Below are 16,577 nucleotides of genomic sequence, written 5' to 3' on the forward strand. Positions count from 1 at the left end.
CCCCCATTCGCCCCAAATCTCGCTCAGGGCATTTCCACGTGCCCCGCCCTTGCGCAGGGAGGACCTGCACTCGAGGAAAGGATGGCGGCGGCCTCCAGGCGAGTGGCAGCGGCTCCGGAACGTGAACGAGTTGGCCGCTGTTTTCCCCTGGAGCACCACGTCGACAACACGAAGCTTCCCCCACCGCCGCCTGCGTACCTCCGCCGTTCGAGCAGCCCCGCACCGTCGACCCCTCCGCCGGCGCCCGACATCGCCGCTGCGAGCCTCCTTCATCACCTCCCGGTCGAAACGGACGCCCCCACGAGCTTCACCGTGACGTCGTGGTGCCGAAGGACCCTGCCCCATGCCCCCAACTCCGCTCCATGCTAGGAGCGTCGTGCGCGCCATCGTCTTCCCCAACGCCGGCGACGTCTCCACCACCGCCGCACTGCACCGCCTCCTCCCTAAATCCCGTGTTTCTGTTGGCGCTAACAAAGCGGCGCCGGAGCGAGCGGGGTCACGGGGGAGGGGGACGCGACCGCGTGGTTGGCCTCGGACGGCGGCGGCGGCGGCAGGGACCTGCACTCGCAGCTCTGGCGCAGTATCACGGACGGCGTGGCCGGCGCGTTCGTGGCGGGGAGCTCGAGCCGCACCGGCGAGGCGGCGGCCGGATCGAGCTTCTGCAGGAGGAGGAGGCCACGAGCTGGTGCTCAAGAGGGAGAGGGACGAGCTGCTCAAGAGGGAGAGGGACGAGCTGGCGCAGGATATTTTGACTTGAGCCTCGCCGGAAGTGGAGAAGAAGGAGGGAGGGAGAGCTCGGGGGAGAAGAGAGAGCAACACTGTATGGGGAGCTCGGCCTGGGGAGATGGCCGGAGCTTGTGCGCGGGGAGGTCGGCGGAGCCGTGGAGGCGGCCGGAGCTTGTACGGGTGATGCCAGAGAGAGAGAGACGGCTCATATCTCGGCTCGAGCCATTTTTTTTGCACTTGATCCAGAAATTAAACTCCTTTGTATGACATGTGGGCCACGGACGATTAACTTGGGCAAATCGGTCACTTTCGGCCGGGTTTTTTTTTACTCGTTACCGTATGATTAGTGGGTATCAGTTAAAAACCTTTGAGTTCATAAGTTTTTGATACAAGAACCGCTACATATGTGTCTTTGTGCAATTACTCTTTGGGATTTGTTAGTTCAAAATCTTAACTCAAAATTTAAACTAAATTGAAGAAGTGGGACTTAAGCGGGCTCCTACTTGCAACCCTAGTCCGGACCAATTTGTTCTTTTGTGGGAAAATAAGCGCCGTAGTTTTTCTTAGGAAATTAAGAGCACTCTGCATTTGTGGGTTGTCCCATGTTTCTTTTAGCTATCTTGAAAGCTATTCCTCATAACGTTTTAATATAAAAAATACGTAATAATATTAAACATTAATGGGATCGAAGTCACGCAAATATATTAGAAAAAACATAATAGCTTAGAAACCAATCAAAGTAGCATTACAAATATGTATTCTGCCTTGTACTCTATATAATTAAGTCTAATAGCAGGCCTATTTGGAGGTATAGCGCCTGGGGTCCCAACGACCTATAGCTTTGCCCAGATAGAGGGAGCCCAGAGACCCAATATCCAAATTAAAGGCAATTCTAGTGATACAAACTTTTATTTAACACACATAGGTGTAAGGCTAGAAGTGGCACACTGATCCAATTGTTCATTCCTTGATTAGTCATTCTTGATCGATGTTGTTGGAAGCCTTGAAGCTGCACCTTTAATGAGCTGGAGGGACTCAGAGAAGTCATCCAAAAGCTTATGATAATCTGGAAATACTGCCTCATCAACCGCTAGAATCACCTTCATAGTGCTGCCGTAACTTTGGTAGTGCACAAACAGAGCCTGCACAAACAACCCAGACGATAAAATGCAATACAGACTAAATAGATAAACAAATGCAAAGAGTTTCTTTAAAAGGAGAATATATGTGTTTACATGGATGTGTTTTCTTCTTTTTACGAGTAAAGTAGAAATTTAAACTACATGTACACTCCAATAACACTGCCTACATAGCCTAGAAGAGATAATATGTGCCTCACCTATAACTGAAGTATGATCATGCATATGTGTATTTTTGTTAAATTTAGCACATTGATTAAATCCGACAATCATGATAACCGTGGAGCTTGAACTCTATATAAGTGGTGACAAATTCAGAAGTTAACTGTGATTTTACCAACTCGATCCAAGTGTCACAGTTAATTCATCAAAATGGCATAAATTCTATGTGAATCAATAATGTTAGAGTGGCCAGGTTCATCCTGGACATAAGGCTGGTCATAATGGGAGTAACAAAGGTGGTAACTAAAATGCCAACTAAGTAATATGGGTGATGTGTCATGTTATTAATGAGGAAAGAGATGGTTGGATAACTAGATATGTTACCATCACATCACACTTCCCAACATACAATGAGTCTATAAAGCTAATAAATGAGATTTATATGTTACCACAAATATGTTACTACCCACTATTAAAGTAGTAACATAGACTAGTAACATATGCATGTTACTAGTTTATGTTACTCCCCACTATGGCCAGCCTAAGCCATGTCATCCTATACGGATCAAGTCAAGTGGATGGCAAAACGACCTGGGAGAGGTACTACCATCCGCGCTAATCCACCTTACTCTTGTTTTTTTCGGAACAAAACAAAGTTTTATTTAAAGAAAATGCAATGAATTCAATTCAAACAAACTTTCTTCTGATCTAATAATTTAGGTTGCGTATATCCATCCGCTTGATGTAAAGACTGATTATGTAAAAGTACTACACACACAACTCTTTTGGCGGGTACAGAAAACTAAGGACTTTAATTAGTGTATGTTTATGACTCATGTGCCAATTAGCCGTGTCCATTGAAAACACACATGGCATCGAAGTCCTTGTATTATGGATTGTCTAGTAGATGATTTGTGCTGAGAAAACTACGTACATAAGATTGAGGTTGCATTTCTCTAAGCGAGTTAATTAAGACTGCAAGAACTTTGGATGTACAGATCAATATGTAAGATCATGGTTGACTTACTTCTGGAGCCCCGTAGAGGCTAGGCGCAATGAAGCTAACTGGATGCCCACAAAACACTACCTGTTAGTTGGTCCACTCACGTTTGAGAACGCTATGCTTATATGTTTGAGCATACGGTTGAAAATAAAAGCTCCCGCCTACAGGTTGGAATTAACATAGAAAATTAGAAACACGAAAACCATCCGGATAGGTAAAAGTGTTAGTAGTTAATTTGCTAATTAAATATAGACTTCTTTGAGGTTTTTGTGTTTACAAAGGGGAAACGTATAATACCTTCGCACCAAGAGTTTTGATGATAAATTCGGTAACCATATTTGTGAAGATGACTTCTAGTGAGCTCTTTTTCCTTTCAACAGTCTTTTTTGCCTTGCGAACATATTCGAGAGGATCATTGTGCATGGCTATATGAAAGGGAAGGATGATGTAGCCAAGTCGATTACCCCATTTCACATCATTGCTATCGCCCGACTCTATCATATTGACATATGTCTGTTCATAGCAAGAAGAGATAAAATAGTGATCAATATTTAACAAATTAACAATCACTGTGTCCTATCAGTTAATATTTCCACATGCAGAACAAAATTATCCTTACTTGCAGGCTATGTGTTGGCCTTAGGTTCACAAAGAGGATCGATCGCACGCAGAGTTTGCTAATCCTATTGTCACCTGACATTGAAGGTTGTAAAATAATTAGTTCCAAGTGATTTTTACCGGTATTTTCAAAATAATTTTTTGTATAAACATGTAAGAGCTACTTGCCGGAGAAAATTCATGTATCATCATATCATGTGTTACTCTTTGTAAGACGAGACATTACTTACCAGAGTTACCGAAGTAATATTGTGATAGAGCAGCTGAAGTCACTCCAACTAGCACGTCATTGACAGTCTGCGGATCAAAACACATGAAAGGTATATAGAAAGATAATGGGCAAAATCATTTTTACCGGTACGGGTACACTACTACAGAATCCGGTACGGGTATTCTGTAGTAGTGGTACTTATTACTGGAGCCAGTCTACTCTATCATACCACACATGCCGACATGTGACATGCATCCTCATATATGAAAATGATATACGAATGAAAAACTGATATTGTAATGAAATTTGATTGATAGAGTAATGAAATTGAGTGAAATACTGTTGATATTGTAATTAATGAAACAATCATATGTCAATGAAAACTTTAATGATATACCAACGAAATAATGATATGTTAATGAATACGGAGTAATATTTTAAAACAATAGCAGTCAGCTGATATGAAATTAATACTGAAATGAAATTGGATTCATATAAGATTCTTTGTTTGGTGTAGAAAATCCGATTAAGAAATAATGTCATTTTAGATGTATGTTTGGTACTTTATATTTTTGTTGCAAGCTAGGTCGGTTTAATTAAATACGTACGCAGTTCATAGCATTCTTGAGAAACTTGACATCGTCGAGACAAAGGCTCCGGTGCACGAAGCGCGTCTGACGGGTCTTGCTGCGGCTGTCGTCGCTGGCAGCACGCATGAAGAGCGTGCGCCGCTCTCGCAAGAACACGATGGTCGCAATGAAGGACAAGACGTCCACGAGGGTATGCCACGCGAGCACAAGTTACGAACAAACCCACGTGAGCAGGAACGCCAAGGCGCCCGCGGACTTTGGTGGCCGTGGGCGCGCGTAGATGGCGCCCTTGCGTGTGGGCACCGACAACATGGCCGGCAGCTTTGTCGGGTCGGCAGCGCTGCGGGTGGAGGCGATGAGGAGCGTGATGCGTCGCCAAAGGAGTGGTGCACGCGGATGGCGGCGGTGGAGGCCGCCTCGGAGGTCGGGACATCCAGGAGGTGGAACTCCCAGGCCGGACGGGAGTGGTCCTTATCCGGGAAGCGTGACAGAGATGCCACGTAGTCCTCCACAGCCTTATCCGGGTCTGCTTCCAGGGCGGCAGGGTCCAGCCTTGGGACGATGAGGTGGTTGTCCATGTTCACCTCCGTGCACACCACCCACCGCGGCGTTCCCTCTTCGGACATCACCTCCATGTACATGTCAAAGCGGATCATCGTCCTTATCAGGGCTCTTACATGAATGACTTACTTACTTTAAAAAAAATTCATACCTTTGTACTAAGTCAAATTTCTTCAAGTTTGACCAAGTTTATAATTTTTTTACCGATATCTATAACTTCAAGTTAGTTTTATTAAATCCAGCATTATATATATATATATATATATATATATATATATATATATTTCCATACTACACTTATTTGATATCGTAGGTTTTAGTAAAATATTTTTTCTACAGAATTAGTAAAACTCGAAAAGTTTAACTGAATGAGATCTAGTAAGGACGAGAGTACTTGGATACTGCGGAAGCGGCGGTGCCTGCGCGGAAGACGGGCAGGTTCAGCGGCGCTCCGAGCCCGATGGACACGACGATGTAGGAACCGTCCATGAGCCTCGCGGTTGGGCTCACGGGCTCCTGGGCCGTGCAATCCTCCACGCCTGCCGGTGATCCTCTTGTCGTGCTGATCCAGAGCCCAGTGCCACTAGTACCATCGTCCATCCTTGCTCCCAGATGTTCCTGCTGCAGTTTCTCAAAAAAAATAAAAAATGTTCCTGCTGCATGGATGTATGGAAGCCTGGCTACGCTGGTGCAATATATACAGGGTGTTGAGCTGAGCCTCAACCGTCTCCTCTCAACCCACTCACCGACCGGTACTGTGGTTGCTGACAATAGATTGGTCTAATTAATTGAGAGGTGGGAACTAATTAATTTGTTGACAGTGTGAAGCCCCTGCAGGTCCCAACTACAACCGGTACTGTGGTTGCTGTCCCTCTTTGTTTGCAGATGGACACAACACAATGTTCAGTACTACTACAATCACTATCGGAAAAAGGTTATTTTGCCGTGTGCCCGAGGCTTTGCCGTGAGCATTTCATAGGCCAGGACTAGTCAGGCTTAGGCTTCAAAGAAAGGCTACGGCAAAGAAAGATCCACAACAAGGGAGAGATTAGACCCATGGCAAAGAAAGGCCTACTCAGCAACGACGACGGCTAACGGCATGAGAAACGGTGATGCCAACCAACGCCACCGAAGTCCGAAGACGAACCTTTGGGCTCACGAAAATATATTTATTATCACTCAACGATTAATACAAAAGAAATGAAAAATCACCGCTACTACGATTATAAAGTACAAACTGGGGGGGTAAGCACAACAATTTTATTTAGTTCAAACAAGATACTTTTACATCCAATTAATCCCTAAGTGGACCGCTCCCGATCACCATTTTCTTGATCTGACTGGATGCTGTGAATTATCGAAACAAATATAGCTGGCACTTGTATATCATCTGCCCTTATAGTTGGTATCTTCGTGCATATCTATTCAATGGGCTCGGCAAAGATCATCCTTATCGTGTCTTTGACTGTGCCTGAAGTAGTGAACGCGTCGTTGTACTTGTATATGTATCCTGAAGCCTTTGAGAGGTCAAGTACCATTTGTGGCACGGCCACGGGAAGATCCGTCGGCGCAAGAGAAAGCTGCAATGTATCCTTCCATGAATACTCAGCAAGTTCTTTTAACTTTTCACATGCAACCTCCTTAGTCGTCCCATGGTCCTTCATGTAACATTGGACAGTAGAGGCAATATGGTCTGCTGTTTGCTCACGCTGTAACATATTGCAGTAAGAAAATCTTAGTTGTGTTTTATTATAATGGTTAGTTTAATCTTCTGACTTAATTGATGATTCTGGATGAATCTACAAGTCGAATCGAATACATGCATGAGTTAAGTAGCAGAGATTTGAATGACAAAAACTTATTTATTTTTTGCATTGAATTGAAGTTTACATAGACTAAGTATACAATAGAAAATTTAGTTATCACAGATCTAAGCATACAAAATGATACACTATGTGCCTAAATAATGTTAGTATAATTCCGCTTCCTGCTTTATAGTTCTTTGTTTTGATAATACATGCATGTTTATAATTATGTTGCCATTGCCTCATGACGTAGCTAAGATGCAAAATATTGAGGGAAAATCAAAAGCATACGTATGTGTAAGTATAAATACCTTTGTTGATACGAGATCATTTATGAGCCGCACAAATATACCAAAAGATTTCATAAGTGTTGTATCATTCAAAACCCACTTGTAAGTATTCACCGTTGGTATGTCGTCCATTCCAACAAAAAAAGCACATGCTACCATGACATTTCCGATGCTTATCATCGAAACTTTAAGATGCTCGCTCAATGTTGGCACATAGTTCCCGTCACGCCATTTTATTTCCTCGCTATACATGTGAACTAATTGCTTCATCTGCATTTGATATAAAAGTAATCACCCAAATGTTCTTATTGGTCTTGCTAAGGAGTATCTATTGCATAAACTAGGTTCATCCAAATGAAGATACTAAAGTTTACATGATATGTTGTCCTTTTGCATTCTTGGTAGATAAGTTCTATTGTTGTAAAAACTTAATTAATTACATATTCATGGGGAATATAGACGAGGAAGCTTTAATTACTAAGGAATAAGACATATCGTGAAATGATCATCATCTACATGTGTTCTGTGAATAATTTATACTTATATATAGCGGCTAGCGGCCGGGGGCATTCCTCCTTTTCGGAAAAAAAAATATATAGCGGCTAGCTAAATATCATTTGCAAAGTACTATAGATGAAGATACAGTGATTGCTCGTAACACTATAATCATTTATAAGGGACAGAGCTGATAATGTGAATAGTGATTACTCATGTCTTGACAAGTATTAACTAGGCTTTATTTACCCTTGAGAAACTATAAAATATGTGGTTTTATAGTGTGATCCAATATTGTATCTAGTGGAAATTAAATGATTTTATCTTATTTTAAATTCACAACAAGTCTTATCCGTAGTTCCATTTAAACAAAAATGAAACACACGTAGAAGAAGTTTAGTAAAGACTTACAGTACTCAAACTTCATACAAACATGCAGTTTGCTGACTACAAACATGTTGTGGAACAAATTTTCCATCAAAATATTAATTTCTTGTCTTGTAACCTTGCAAACATATTTATCTATCATTTTAATTCTTTACTTGGAAGTATGTTCCTGTGGTTTTCACATTATATCAGCAAGGAACCTTGTATTACGAGGACATAGCATCTCTACAACTAGATCACAGTATTCGATCATGGCAATGCTCAGTCAAAATGTATTTATAACAAGATACACACACTATAAAATTTAAGTGCGCAATCAATTAGTTTGGTGAGATTGGATAGAACACTTGCCGCTTCTTTTAGATAAAACACACGGTAGCTCTTCTCAGGTCCTAAGTGTTCTTCAACAGACTTATATAACTCCAATAAATATAAGTAGAAATCCTTCATGTATTCTGGAAGTAGATTTGTTGCACTTTCATCCGACCTGCACTTTACTATGTTAGAATCTAATGCTTATCGTAAACAAATATATTCCAGCTATATGGAAAAACATATATGTATGGAGACTTTTCGGAAATGTGTTTGGGCTTGCACGTTATTTTAATAGGGTTACTTCTATAACTATAATGCATTTTTCATTCAAATCGATGTTATGAAAAATTTGTCCAGGACAATGCCTCGGTTCCATTGGATTAATGTTAGCATGACATGCATTAATTAATTGGAGAAGGGAAGGAAGTTTGTACCTGTCAATTGCCGCCTTAAGTTGCATGCTCTCTTCAGTGGTGCCATATGTGTCAAATATGTCATCTATTATGGTAATGAAAGCTGTGATCTTCGTTGCTAGCATTCGTGCATAAGAATATTGAGGTTTGTAGGTTGCCCCATTCATCCAGAAATACGTTTCTACTACTCTGTCTCTAACAAAACTCAAATTAGTTCTGCTGTACAGCTGACTCCACCACCTACCATATGCATAAAAATAGATCAGTTGGTATTTTCATGATTGAAAGGAAGTGAAGAGCTCCCTAAATGCATTTCAAGATGATAGATTATAATAAACTTACAGTGTGACCTCTTTTAACTCCTTGCAGAAAATAAGTTGCTGAAGGTTAAAATTCAGTTTTGCAAGCTCCAATAAGGCTTCATTTCGTGTAGCCTCTTTTCCGTAATATGTTATGTAACTTCTTGATTCCAATATTTTAACCCTTTTAAAAAGAGGTGTAACAAGGGCTGAAGACACTTCCTCTGCGAATGGTGATTCCAACTGTTCTATTACACCCAGAAGGCGTTTTCTAGTGAAAGAGATTGCCTCATCAAGTATTTCCTCCCCATGAAACCTCAGATGTGCCGCATTATATAAACTTAGCAAACTTGCTGCATCAGAGTCACCAAAACTTCCATTTTTGTCTTGAAATTTGCGAAATACATCTGCAAAGTTGATTGACGTACAGAAGATATTGATGATGTCTTTCTCATAAGTAAAATGTTCAACTAGCTAATCTTTGGTAGTAGTATCAATTTATAATGCCTTACCGGGTGACACGTCATATCTATGTTTCCGTAGAAGATAAAACCGGAGTGCGACCAAGTGTAGATTATTGTCATCATGGCCAGAGCTGAAGACAACATCCAGTAGCTGGCTGATCTCCTTCTCGTAGTGGTAGTCCAAACCAAGCCGCTCGATCGACATTATGAGGTCTAACATTGTTGGTATTTCCTTTGAATCTTTTAACAGCCCCCTTACTTGTTCCTTTAATATTTCAGCCTTTTCTAGCATCTGAGGTTCCTGCAAGGACAGAGAAAGCCAAGTATTTTTTATGAATTTTTTCATATATGAATATATATACTTCCTCTGTTCCATGCATAATATATAAAGCTTATAATGTTTCGTTAAGATAAGACATTGACCAAGAATTACTACGTTAAGATGTGTTTTATATGACATAAAATCAGTATCACTAGATTCATAATCAAAAGTACTCACTAATAGTTGTGATTTCATATCTGACAAGCCACATGTTAGTGGTCAAAGCCTTATATTAACAAAACTCTATAGTAGTGTGGTTTTGGCCATATTTTTAGAATATATCTCAATTGCTTCTAGCCCCTGAACATATGACATTAATCTGTATGATGTACATGCTATAATATATGAACCTATAGAATTTCATTCAGAAAATGACCAACTGTGGTTTGTACAGGGGAAAACAAGAGTTTAGTGAATCATACCAATGCATATCTAATATGGATTATGGATTATGGACAACTAAATCAATAGTCCATCATGTCAAAAGGCGATGATAACAAGAGTTAGTAACTGTTTCTTTTTCGCTCGAGAAAACCCAAGGGCCTCTCATCTGGATCATAATAACAACAAATGCAACAACAATTTTCACCCCTATATATTCCATCCACATTTTTGAACACTAATAAATTTACCAGTTGAAGCTGCAGGAATATGTTCGACCTGATTCATACAATGCAGATATATACCTGCGCTGAAGTCGGCGGCTGGTAAGTAAGGAAGAAATCACCCCACAGACAAGGGTGAAACGTTCCCTTCATCTCCTTCTCCTGACCAGCACGATCTCCTTGCACTGCTGGAGCCATTGATGAAATTCTTCTTCGGGTGCTACTACACAAACTGGCCGGGAGAGCTGTAAGTATATACTTGCACAATGGTATGCCCAACTGCTGGCATATATTTATAGGCAGTCTTGTTGTACCAAGTATATGTACACTTTCTGTTCGCCAAAAAAATAGAGTATATGTACTTCCGTTTTCGGGGCAAATCCTTGTTTTCACCTTATTTAAAAATGAATTCATATGTAGAAGCCGGCGGCGATCCATTCCGTTGTTCCATTGAAGCCTCTGGCCGCTAGCTTCTGTAACAAGGCTACGGAATGGCATGCATGAATGAATCGGTGACATGTGCACCGTAGCCGCGCCCCCTTGCCCTTGGCTTGGCATTCAAAAGTGCCGGCAACGCATAAACGACGGCAAACCGTGTCTGTCTGGCAAATGGTTACGGTCACCAAATAACTAGCTAAGATAGATGAGTTTTTTTTTTAATTTTCTGTCGGCTGCTCCTAGATCGTATTTCAACGACTCTGTCTTAGTTAAGTAATTACCTCTATTTAAAACAAGGCGTAGTACATCGAAGCCATTGGCAGGACTTGTTGATTCCTCTCGCGAGAATGGAAGGCGGTATATACCTTGTCCATTTGTTCGTGTCGAGCCGTTGTCAGGAGCTAGGAGGACAAGCTACGGGCCGGCATATGGAATTATCCCAAGTACTCCCTCCGTCTTAAAACAAGTCACGTTCATTCGTGTAGATTTCGGACGTATTACAACTGATCGAAAAAACTAAAGTGGCAACAAAGATTTCGGACAAACTGAAAGTTACATAAAAAAAAACTTTGAAGCCAACTTCTCTAGTTGCGCCAATTGCATCTTGATATTTCTCCGAATCTCTAGTAAAAACCAAATCTGCATAAGCTGAACTAACCTTATAGATTTTATTGAGCTGCATGAGCGGCCCACCACAGCGGGTTAGAACTAATATCGTTGAACGCGTCGTGGCCAGGGACATCCCTCCCAAGACAGGTTGTCGAACCATTGCATCATTGCCGAACCGATGAAGAAAATGACCAAAATCACGAAATTACGAGCCGTGAGATCCCAAAACTCCGTAGAGTAGACCACGATAGACACGCCAGAACAGGAATGGATCTGTGAGATCATTAATCCGCACGTCGTCACCTGCACCGTCAGGCCACCCCCGCCAAAAACACGTAAAAACGTACAAAGAGGGTACTGAAACCATGCGAGAGGTTGATCCGTCTCGTATCTATCGGTTTGGCGAGTGCCAGTGAGAAGACTTCCGATCAGTCTCAGTTGGTGATCAAGTGGTGCACGGCCCATACATATTTGGTTATAAGTTGGCTAATGGCCCAGCAGAAAACTTCAGAGATCCACATTGAAAAGAGGTGCCGGACCAACAGAGCCCACGGCGGTACGACGGACGAACAGCGTCGCCGCAGGGCACCATATGGCCAGGCTCCGATACCTCCGGCGATGTCCGCGGTGCCATTGCCGCACCACCCGCAGCACCCTTCACCTTTTACTTGTGCCGTGCCTTCACTCGGCCGTCGTTCCCCAAGGTCGCGGTGTCTAAATGTGTGGTTCTGGAAATAAGAGCTAATGCCGACCAGGTGTTTGATGAAATGGCTAGGCCGCAAAAGGCATGCAGGCGAAGACGAGGTAAGACCCGCGCCCGCTGATCACGCACTCTACAAAGTTACTCATGAAATCATTCTGAAGTACTCTCACAGAAACTATCTTGGGCTCACGAAAAGTATTTTTTATTATTACTCAACGATCAATACATGAGAATAATTAACCACAATTACTACTATTACATACCGGAGGGAAAGTATAACAAGTTTGCTTAGTTCATAGAAGCTACTTTTACATCCAAGTATTCTCTAAGTGGTCTGCTCCTGATCACCGTTTCTTGATCTGTCTGGATGTGATTAACTTATTTTTGCAACACATATAGCTGGCACTTACATATTTGCCTTATAAGTTGGTAGCCTCATACATCTGCTCAATTGGCTCGGTAAAGATAATCCTTATCGTGTCCCTCACTGTCTCTGAAGTAGTGAACGCGTCGTTGTACCTGTAGATATTTTCTGAAGCCTTTGCAAGGTCAAGCACCATTTGTGGCACAGCCACTGGGAGATCTGTCGGCGCAAGAGCAAGTTGTAGTGTATCTTTCCATGAGTACTCGGCAAGTTCTTTTAGCTTTTCACATGCAACCTCCTTTGTCGTCCCGTGGTCCTTCATGTAACACTGGACAGTAGAGGCAATGTGGTCCGCTGTTTGCTCGCGCTGCGATATATACATTGTAGTAAGAATGTTAATAGAATTCTTCTTTCTTCTTTATAGTTCTATGTTTTGATAATATACTCATGTTCTCTCATTGCCTCATCACGTAGGTAAGATGTAAAATATTCATGGAAATTCAAAAGCATATGCACAAGTATAATTACCTTTGTTGATACGAGATCATTGGTGAGCCGTATAAATATACCAAAAGAGTTCATAAGTGTTGTGTCGTTCAAAACCCACTTGTAAGTATCCACCGTTGGTATCTCATCCATTCCAACAAAAAAAGCACACGCAACCATGACATTTCCGATACTTATCAGTGAAACTTTTAGATGCTCGCTCATGGTTGGCACATAGTTTCCATTATCACGCCATTTTATTTCCTCACTGTACATGTGAACTAATTGCTTCATCTGCATTTGATATAAAAGCAACCACTTAATTTTTTTGTATTGTTCTTGCTAAGAAGTTTCTATTGCATAAACTAGGATTCATCCAAATGAAGATATTCAAGTTTACATGATATGTTGCCCTTGTGCATGCCTGGTAGATAAGTCCTATTGTAGTAAAAACTTAAGTAATTGCATTCATGGGCAATATAGATGAGAAAGCTTTACTAATGAATAAGACATTTAATGAACAGATCACCATGTACATGTGTTCTCTGAAGAAGTTCAACTTATATATAGCGGCTAGCTCATAAATATCATTTGCAAAGTGCTATAGATGAAGATACATAATGATTGCTTGTAAAAACTAAATCAGTTATAAGGGACAGAGCTGATAATGATAATAGGGACTACTCTTAAGTAGTATGTACTGAGTTTTCATACACCCTTGAGAAACTGTAAATTATTCTCTGCTACTAGATCATTGTATTCGATCTAGGAAATGCTCAACCAAATGATATTTATAATAGGATATACAGACTAAAAAACTCGTAAGACCACGGTCAACTAGTTTGGTGAGATTGGATAGAAACACTTGCCGCTTCTTTTAGATAAAACACACGGTAGCTCTTCTCGGGTCCTAAGTGCTCCTCAACAGAATTATATAACTCCAACAAATATAAGTAGAAATCCTTCATGTATTCTGGAAGAAGATCTGTTGCACTTTCATCCCACCTGCACTTTACTATGTTAGAACTTAACGCTTATCATAAACAATTAATGCCAATGTATATTTATTGTAGATATTTAAAAAATGAAAACAAATTAAGTGGAAAAGGGAAGGAAGATTGTGACCTGCCAATTGCTGCCTTAAGTTGCATGCTCTCTTCGGTGGTGCCATATGTGTCAAATATGTCATCTATTATGGTAATGAAACCCGTGATCTTCGTCGCTAGCATTCGGGCGTAAGAATATTGAGGTTTGTAGGTCGCCCCATTCATCCAAAAATATGTCTCTACTATTCTGTCTCTAACAAAACTCAAGTTTGACCTGCCGTACAGCTCCTTCCACCACCTATCATATGAATAAAAATAAATCAGTTGGCATTTTCATGATTGAAGGAAATAAAGAGCTCCCTAAATGAATTTCAAGATGATAGCTTATAATAAACTTACAATGTGACCTCTTTTAACTCCTTGCAGAAATTAAGTTGCTGAAGGTTAAAATTCACTTTTGCAAGCTCCAATAAGGTTTCATTTCGTGTAGCCTCTTTTCCATAATACGTTATGTAACTTCTTGCTTCTATTATTCCAACTCTTTTAAAAACAGGTGTAACGAGGGCTGCAGACACTTCCTCTGCGAATGGTGATTCCAACTGCTCCAATGCACCCTGAAGGCGTTTTCTAGTGAAAGAGATTGCCTCATCAAGTATTTCCTCATTATGAATCCTCAGATGTGCAGCATTATATAAACTCAGCAAACTTGCTGTATCAGAGTCAATGAAATTTCCTTCCTTGTCTTGGAATTTACGAAATACATCTGCAAAGTTGATTGGCAATTAGCAGGTATTGATGATGTCCACTATCTCACAAGTAAATGTTGGTAGTACCAATTTATAAGGTTCTTACCTGGTGACACGGTGTATCTATGTTTTCGTAGAAGATAAAACCGGAGCGAGACCACGTGTAGATTACCATCGTCGTGGTCAGAGTTGAAAACAACATCCAGTTGCTGGCTGATCTCCTTCTCGTAGTGGTAGTCCAAACCAAGCCGCTCTATCGACATTATGAGGTCTAATGTTTTTGGTATTTCCTTTGAATCATTTAACATCGTCCTTACTTGTTCCTTCAACACTTCAGCCCTTTCTAGCATCTGAGGTTGCTGCAAGGAAAGAGAGAGCCAAGTGTGTTAATGATTTTTTTTTCTAATTAATTAATTATGAATTAGCTCTTGCTTAAAAAAAATGGCCGGCAACTATTAGTCAATCTTGGTCATAATTTCAGAATTTCAGTGTATATTAGATCTTCTGCCAATGTATGACATTAACCCATCCGATTAGATAAAACATTCATGATAGAATGATGGTAACATCTATTCCGTCCGTTCCAAAATTCTTGTCGTGCACGAACTTAACCGGCCATCCTAGCAATATACAGCATGGTCAATAATAATAATAATAATAATAATAATAATAATAATAATAGCAACAATTCAACAACAATACTAGTAATAATAATATTTTTTCAGTGTTTAATTTGATCTAGCTTCTTGCACATTCCAAGCAGGCAGGCATTGCTCCGGGTCCACATGCAGGCAGATAGATACCTGGGCTTGAAGCGGCGGCTGGAAAGTATTGAAGAATTCGCCCCAGAGACACGGGTGGAAAGTGCTCTTGATCTCCTGCTGGTGCTGGACGCCGGCGCAAACTCCATTTGCCGTTGCTGCTGCCATTCCTGATTCTATCTTCTGGTAGCTTAGCTTGCTAAGATGCAGGCCGGCCGGTGCTTCAGTTTAGCACAAACCGAGAGCTCTTCGCAGCTGTTGTTGTTGTAGGTGTACCATGCACACTGAGCTGGGTATATATAGAGGGAGCCAGAGGGAGCCAATTAGTTAATCATTGTTTTATACTTGTGCCTCGTAAGTAAGTCAGCCTCGTGTGAGACGACAGCCCACTGCGTGGATCGCTCTTGGTCAAAAGTCCATAGCACATGGTCTCGTTATTAGCTGCTCGCCTGCCGGCCCTTCAGGCAGTGGATTGACTGCGCAACTCTCTCTGCAAATGTATGCAAAGGTTATACGGAGTATTACTTTTTTTCCTTTTTCTCTTTGAAACTACAAGTCAAAAAAATATGTTCATCATTCCACACACATGCTCTGTGAAACTGGACTCTGGGGACATGAATTGGAATTTGAAGCGAATATATATGTGCCATTGGCACTGCAACGCTGCAGCACGTGCCTGTTGAAGGGATGATCGATCGGTCTGAATTTGCCGGTTTCTGGGTAATGCATGCCCTTCAATTTTTATTCTTGGGATTTTGGGAAATGTTGAAAAAAGTTAAAAAGCAATCTTGACTTTTCCGGACTTGACAAGTTTTTTTTTCCTGAGCTGGTTGCCTGAAGGATTTGGCGTTTTATTGTGAACACCTGTTTGCAGCTTTTAAAAGAGCTTCTAATATATGAAAATAGGGTTAATTTGATATGTGTCAAAGAATCTTCTGATATTTCAACGGAACTGTAATTTGGCAAGTCTAGAAAATGTCGTGTAAGAATATGCAGATTTGCAGTGCCAATTTTTGAAA

At 41.1% G+C, this 16,577-nt stretch overlaps 2 protein-coding genes, 1 long non-coding RNA gene and 1 pseudogene across 6 annotated transcripts; 1 reads left to right on the forward strand and 3 right to left on the reverse strand.

Moving 5' to 3' along the window:
• Window positions 1-1,406: 1,406 nt before the first annotated feature.
• Window positions 1,407-5,084, reverse strand: LOC100841442 (annotated as a pseudogene).
• Window positions 5,085-6,174: 1,090 nt separating this feature from the next.
• Window positions 6,175-10,651, reverse strand: LOC100841744 ((S)-beta-macrocarpene synthase). The gene is made up of 7 exons (XM_003571391.4): window positions 10,487-10,651; window positions 9,527-9,779; window positions 9,058-9,421; window positions 8,737-8,955; window positions 8,339-8,474; window positions 7,127-7,375; window positions 6,175-6,719 (listed from the first exon to the last, which is right to left on the reverse strand). Exons 1-7 carry the CDS (start codon window positions 10,601-10,603, stop codon window positions 6,432-6,434), a joined length of 1,626 nt encoding a protein of 541 aa, XP_003571439.3. The 5' UTR covers window positions 10,604-10,651; the 3' UTR covers window positions 6,175-6,431.
• Window positions 10,652-11,858: 1,207 nt separating this feature from the next.
• Window positions 11,859-16,143, forward strand: LOC112271449. 4 transcript variants are annotated; one of them, XR_002964419.1, is made up of 4 exons: window positions 11,859-12,256; window positions 14,605-14,840; window positions 14,935-15,080; window positions 15,558-16,143. It is a non-coding gene; the product is annotated as an uncharacterized LOC112271449 (long non-coding RNA). The 4 variants fall into 4 exon arrangements; XR_002964418.1 differs by having other exon boundaries at window positions 11,860-12,256; window positions 15,561-16,143; XR_002964417.1 differs by lacking the exon at window positions 15,558-16,143 and adding an exon at window positions 14,478-14,525 and having other exon boundaries at window positions 11,860-12,256; window positions 14,935-15,066.
• Window positions 12,336-15,826, reverse strand: LOC100842044 ((S)-beta-macrocarpene synthase). Its single transcript, XM_003571392.4, has 7 exons — window positions 15,601-15,826; window positions 14,904-15,156; window positions 14,451-14,814; window positions 14,131-14,349; window positions 13,875-14,010; window positions 13,048-13,299; window positions 12,336-12,886 (listed from the first exon to the last, which is right to left on the reverse strand). The coding sequence occupies exons 1-7, from the start codon at window positions 15,724-15,726 to the stop codon at window positions 12,575-12,577; spliced, it is 1,662 nt and encodes a 553-aa protein (XP_003571440.1). The 5' UTR covers window positions 15,727-15,826; the 3' UTR covers window positions 12,336-12,574.
• Window positions 16,144-16,577: the final 434 nt, after the last annotated feature.

The sequence above is a fragment of the Brachypodium distachyon genome, chromosome 3, assembly GCF_000005505.3.
Source record: "Brachypodium distachyon strain Bd21 chromosome 3, Brachypodium_distachyon_v3.0, whole genome shotgun sequence".
NCBI lineage: Eukaryota > Viridiplantae > Streptophyta > Magnoliopsida > Poales > Poaceae > Brachypodium > Brachypodium distachyon.

Excerpts from the sequence above, each read along its gene's own strand:
- LOC100841744 (XM_003571391.4), bottom strand. The coding sequence starts at position 10,603 with ATGGCTCCAGCAGTGCAAGGAGATCGTGCTGGTCAGGAGAAGGAGATG. Across the intron at positions 8,956-9,057 it reads GAGTTAAAAGAGGTCACACT|GTGGTGGAGTCAGCTGTACA; the intron begins GTAAGTTTATTA and ends TGCATATGGTAG. Across the intron at positions 6,720-7,126 it reads ATGATCTCGTATCAACAAAG|CGTGAGCAAACAGCAGACCA; the intron begins GTATTTATACTT and ends AATATGTTACAG.
- LOC100842044 (XM_003571392.4), bottom strand. The coding sequence starts at position 15,726 with ATGGCAGCAGCAACGGCAAATGGAGTTTGCGCCGGCGTCCAGCACCAG. Across the intron at positions 15,157-15,600 it reads AGCCGCCGCTTCAAGCCCAG|CAACCTCAGATGCTAGAAAG; the intron begins GTATCTATCTGC and ends CTTTCCTTGCAG. Across the intron at positions 13,300-13,874 it reads TGTTTTATCTAAAAGAAGCG|ATGAAGCAATTAGTTCACAT; the intron begins GCAAGTGTTTCT and ends TATCAAATGCAG.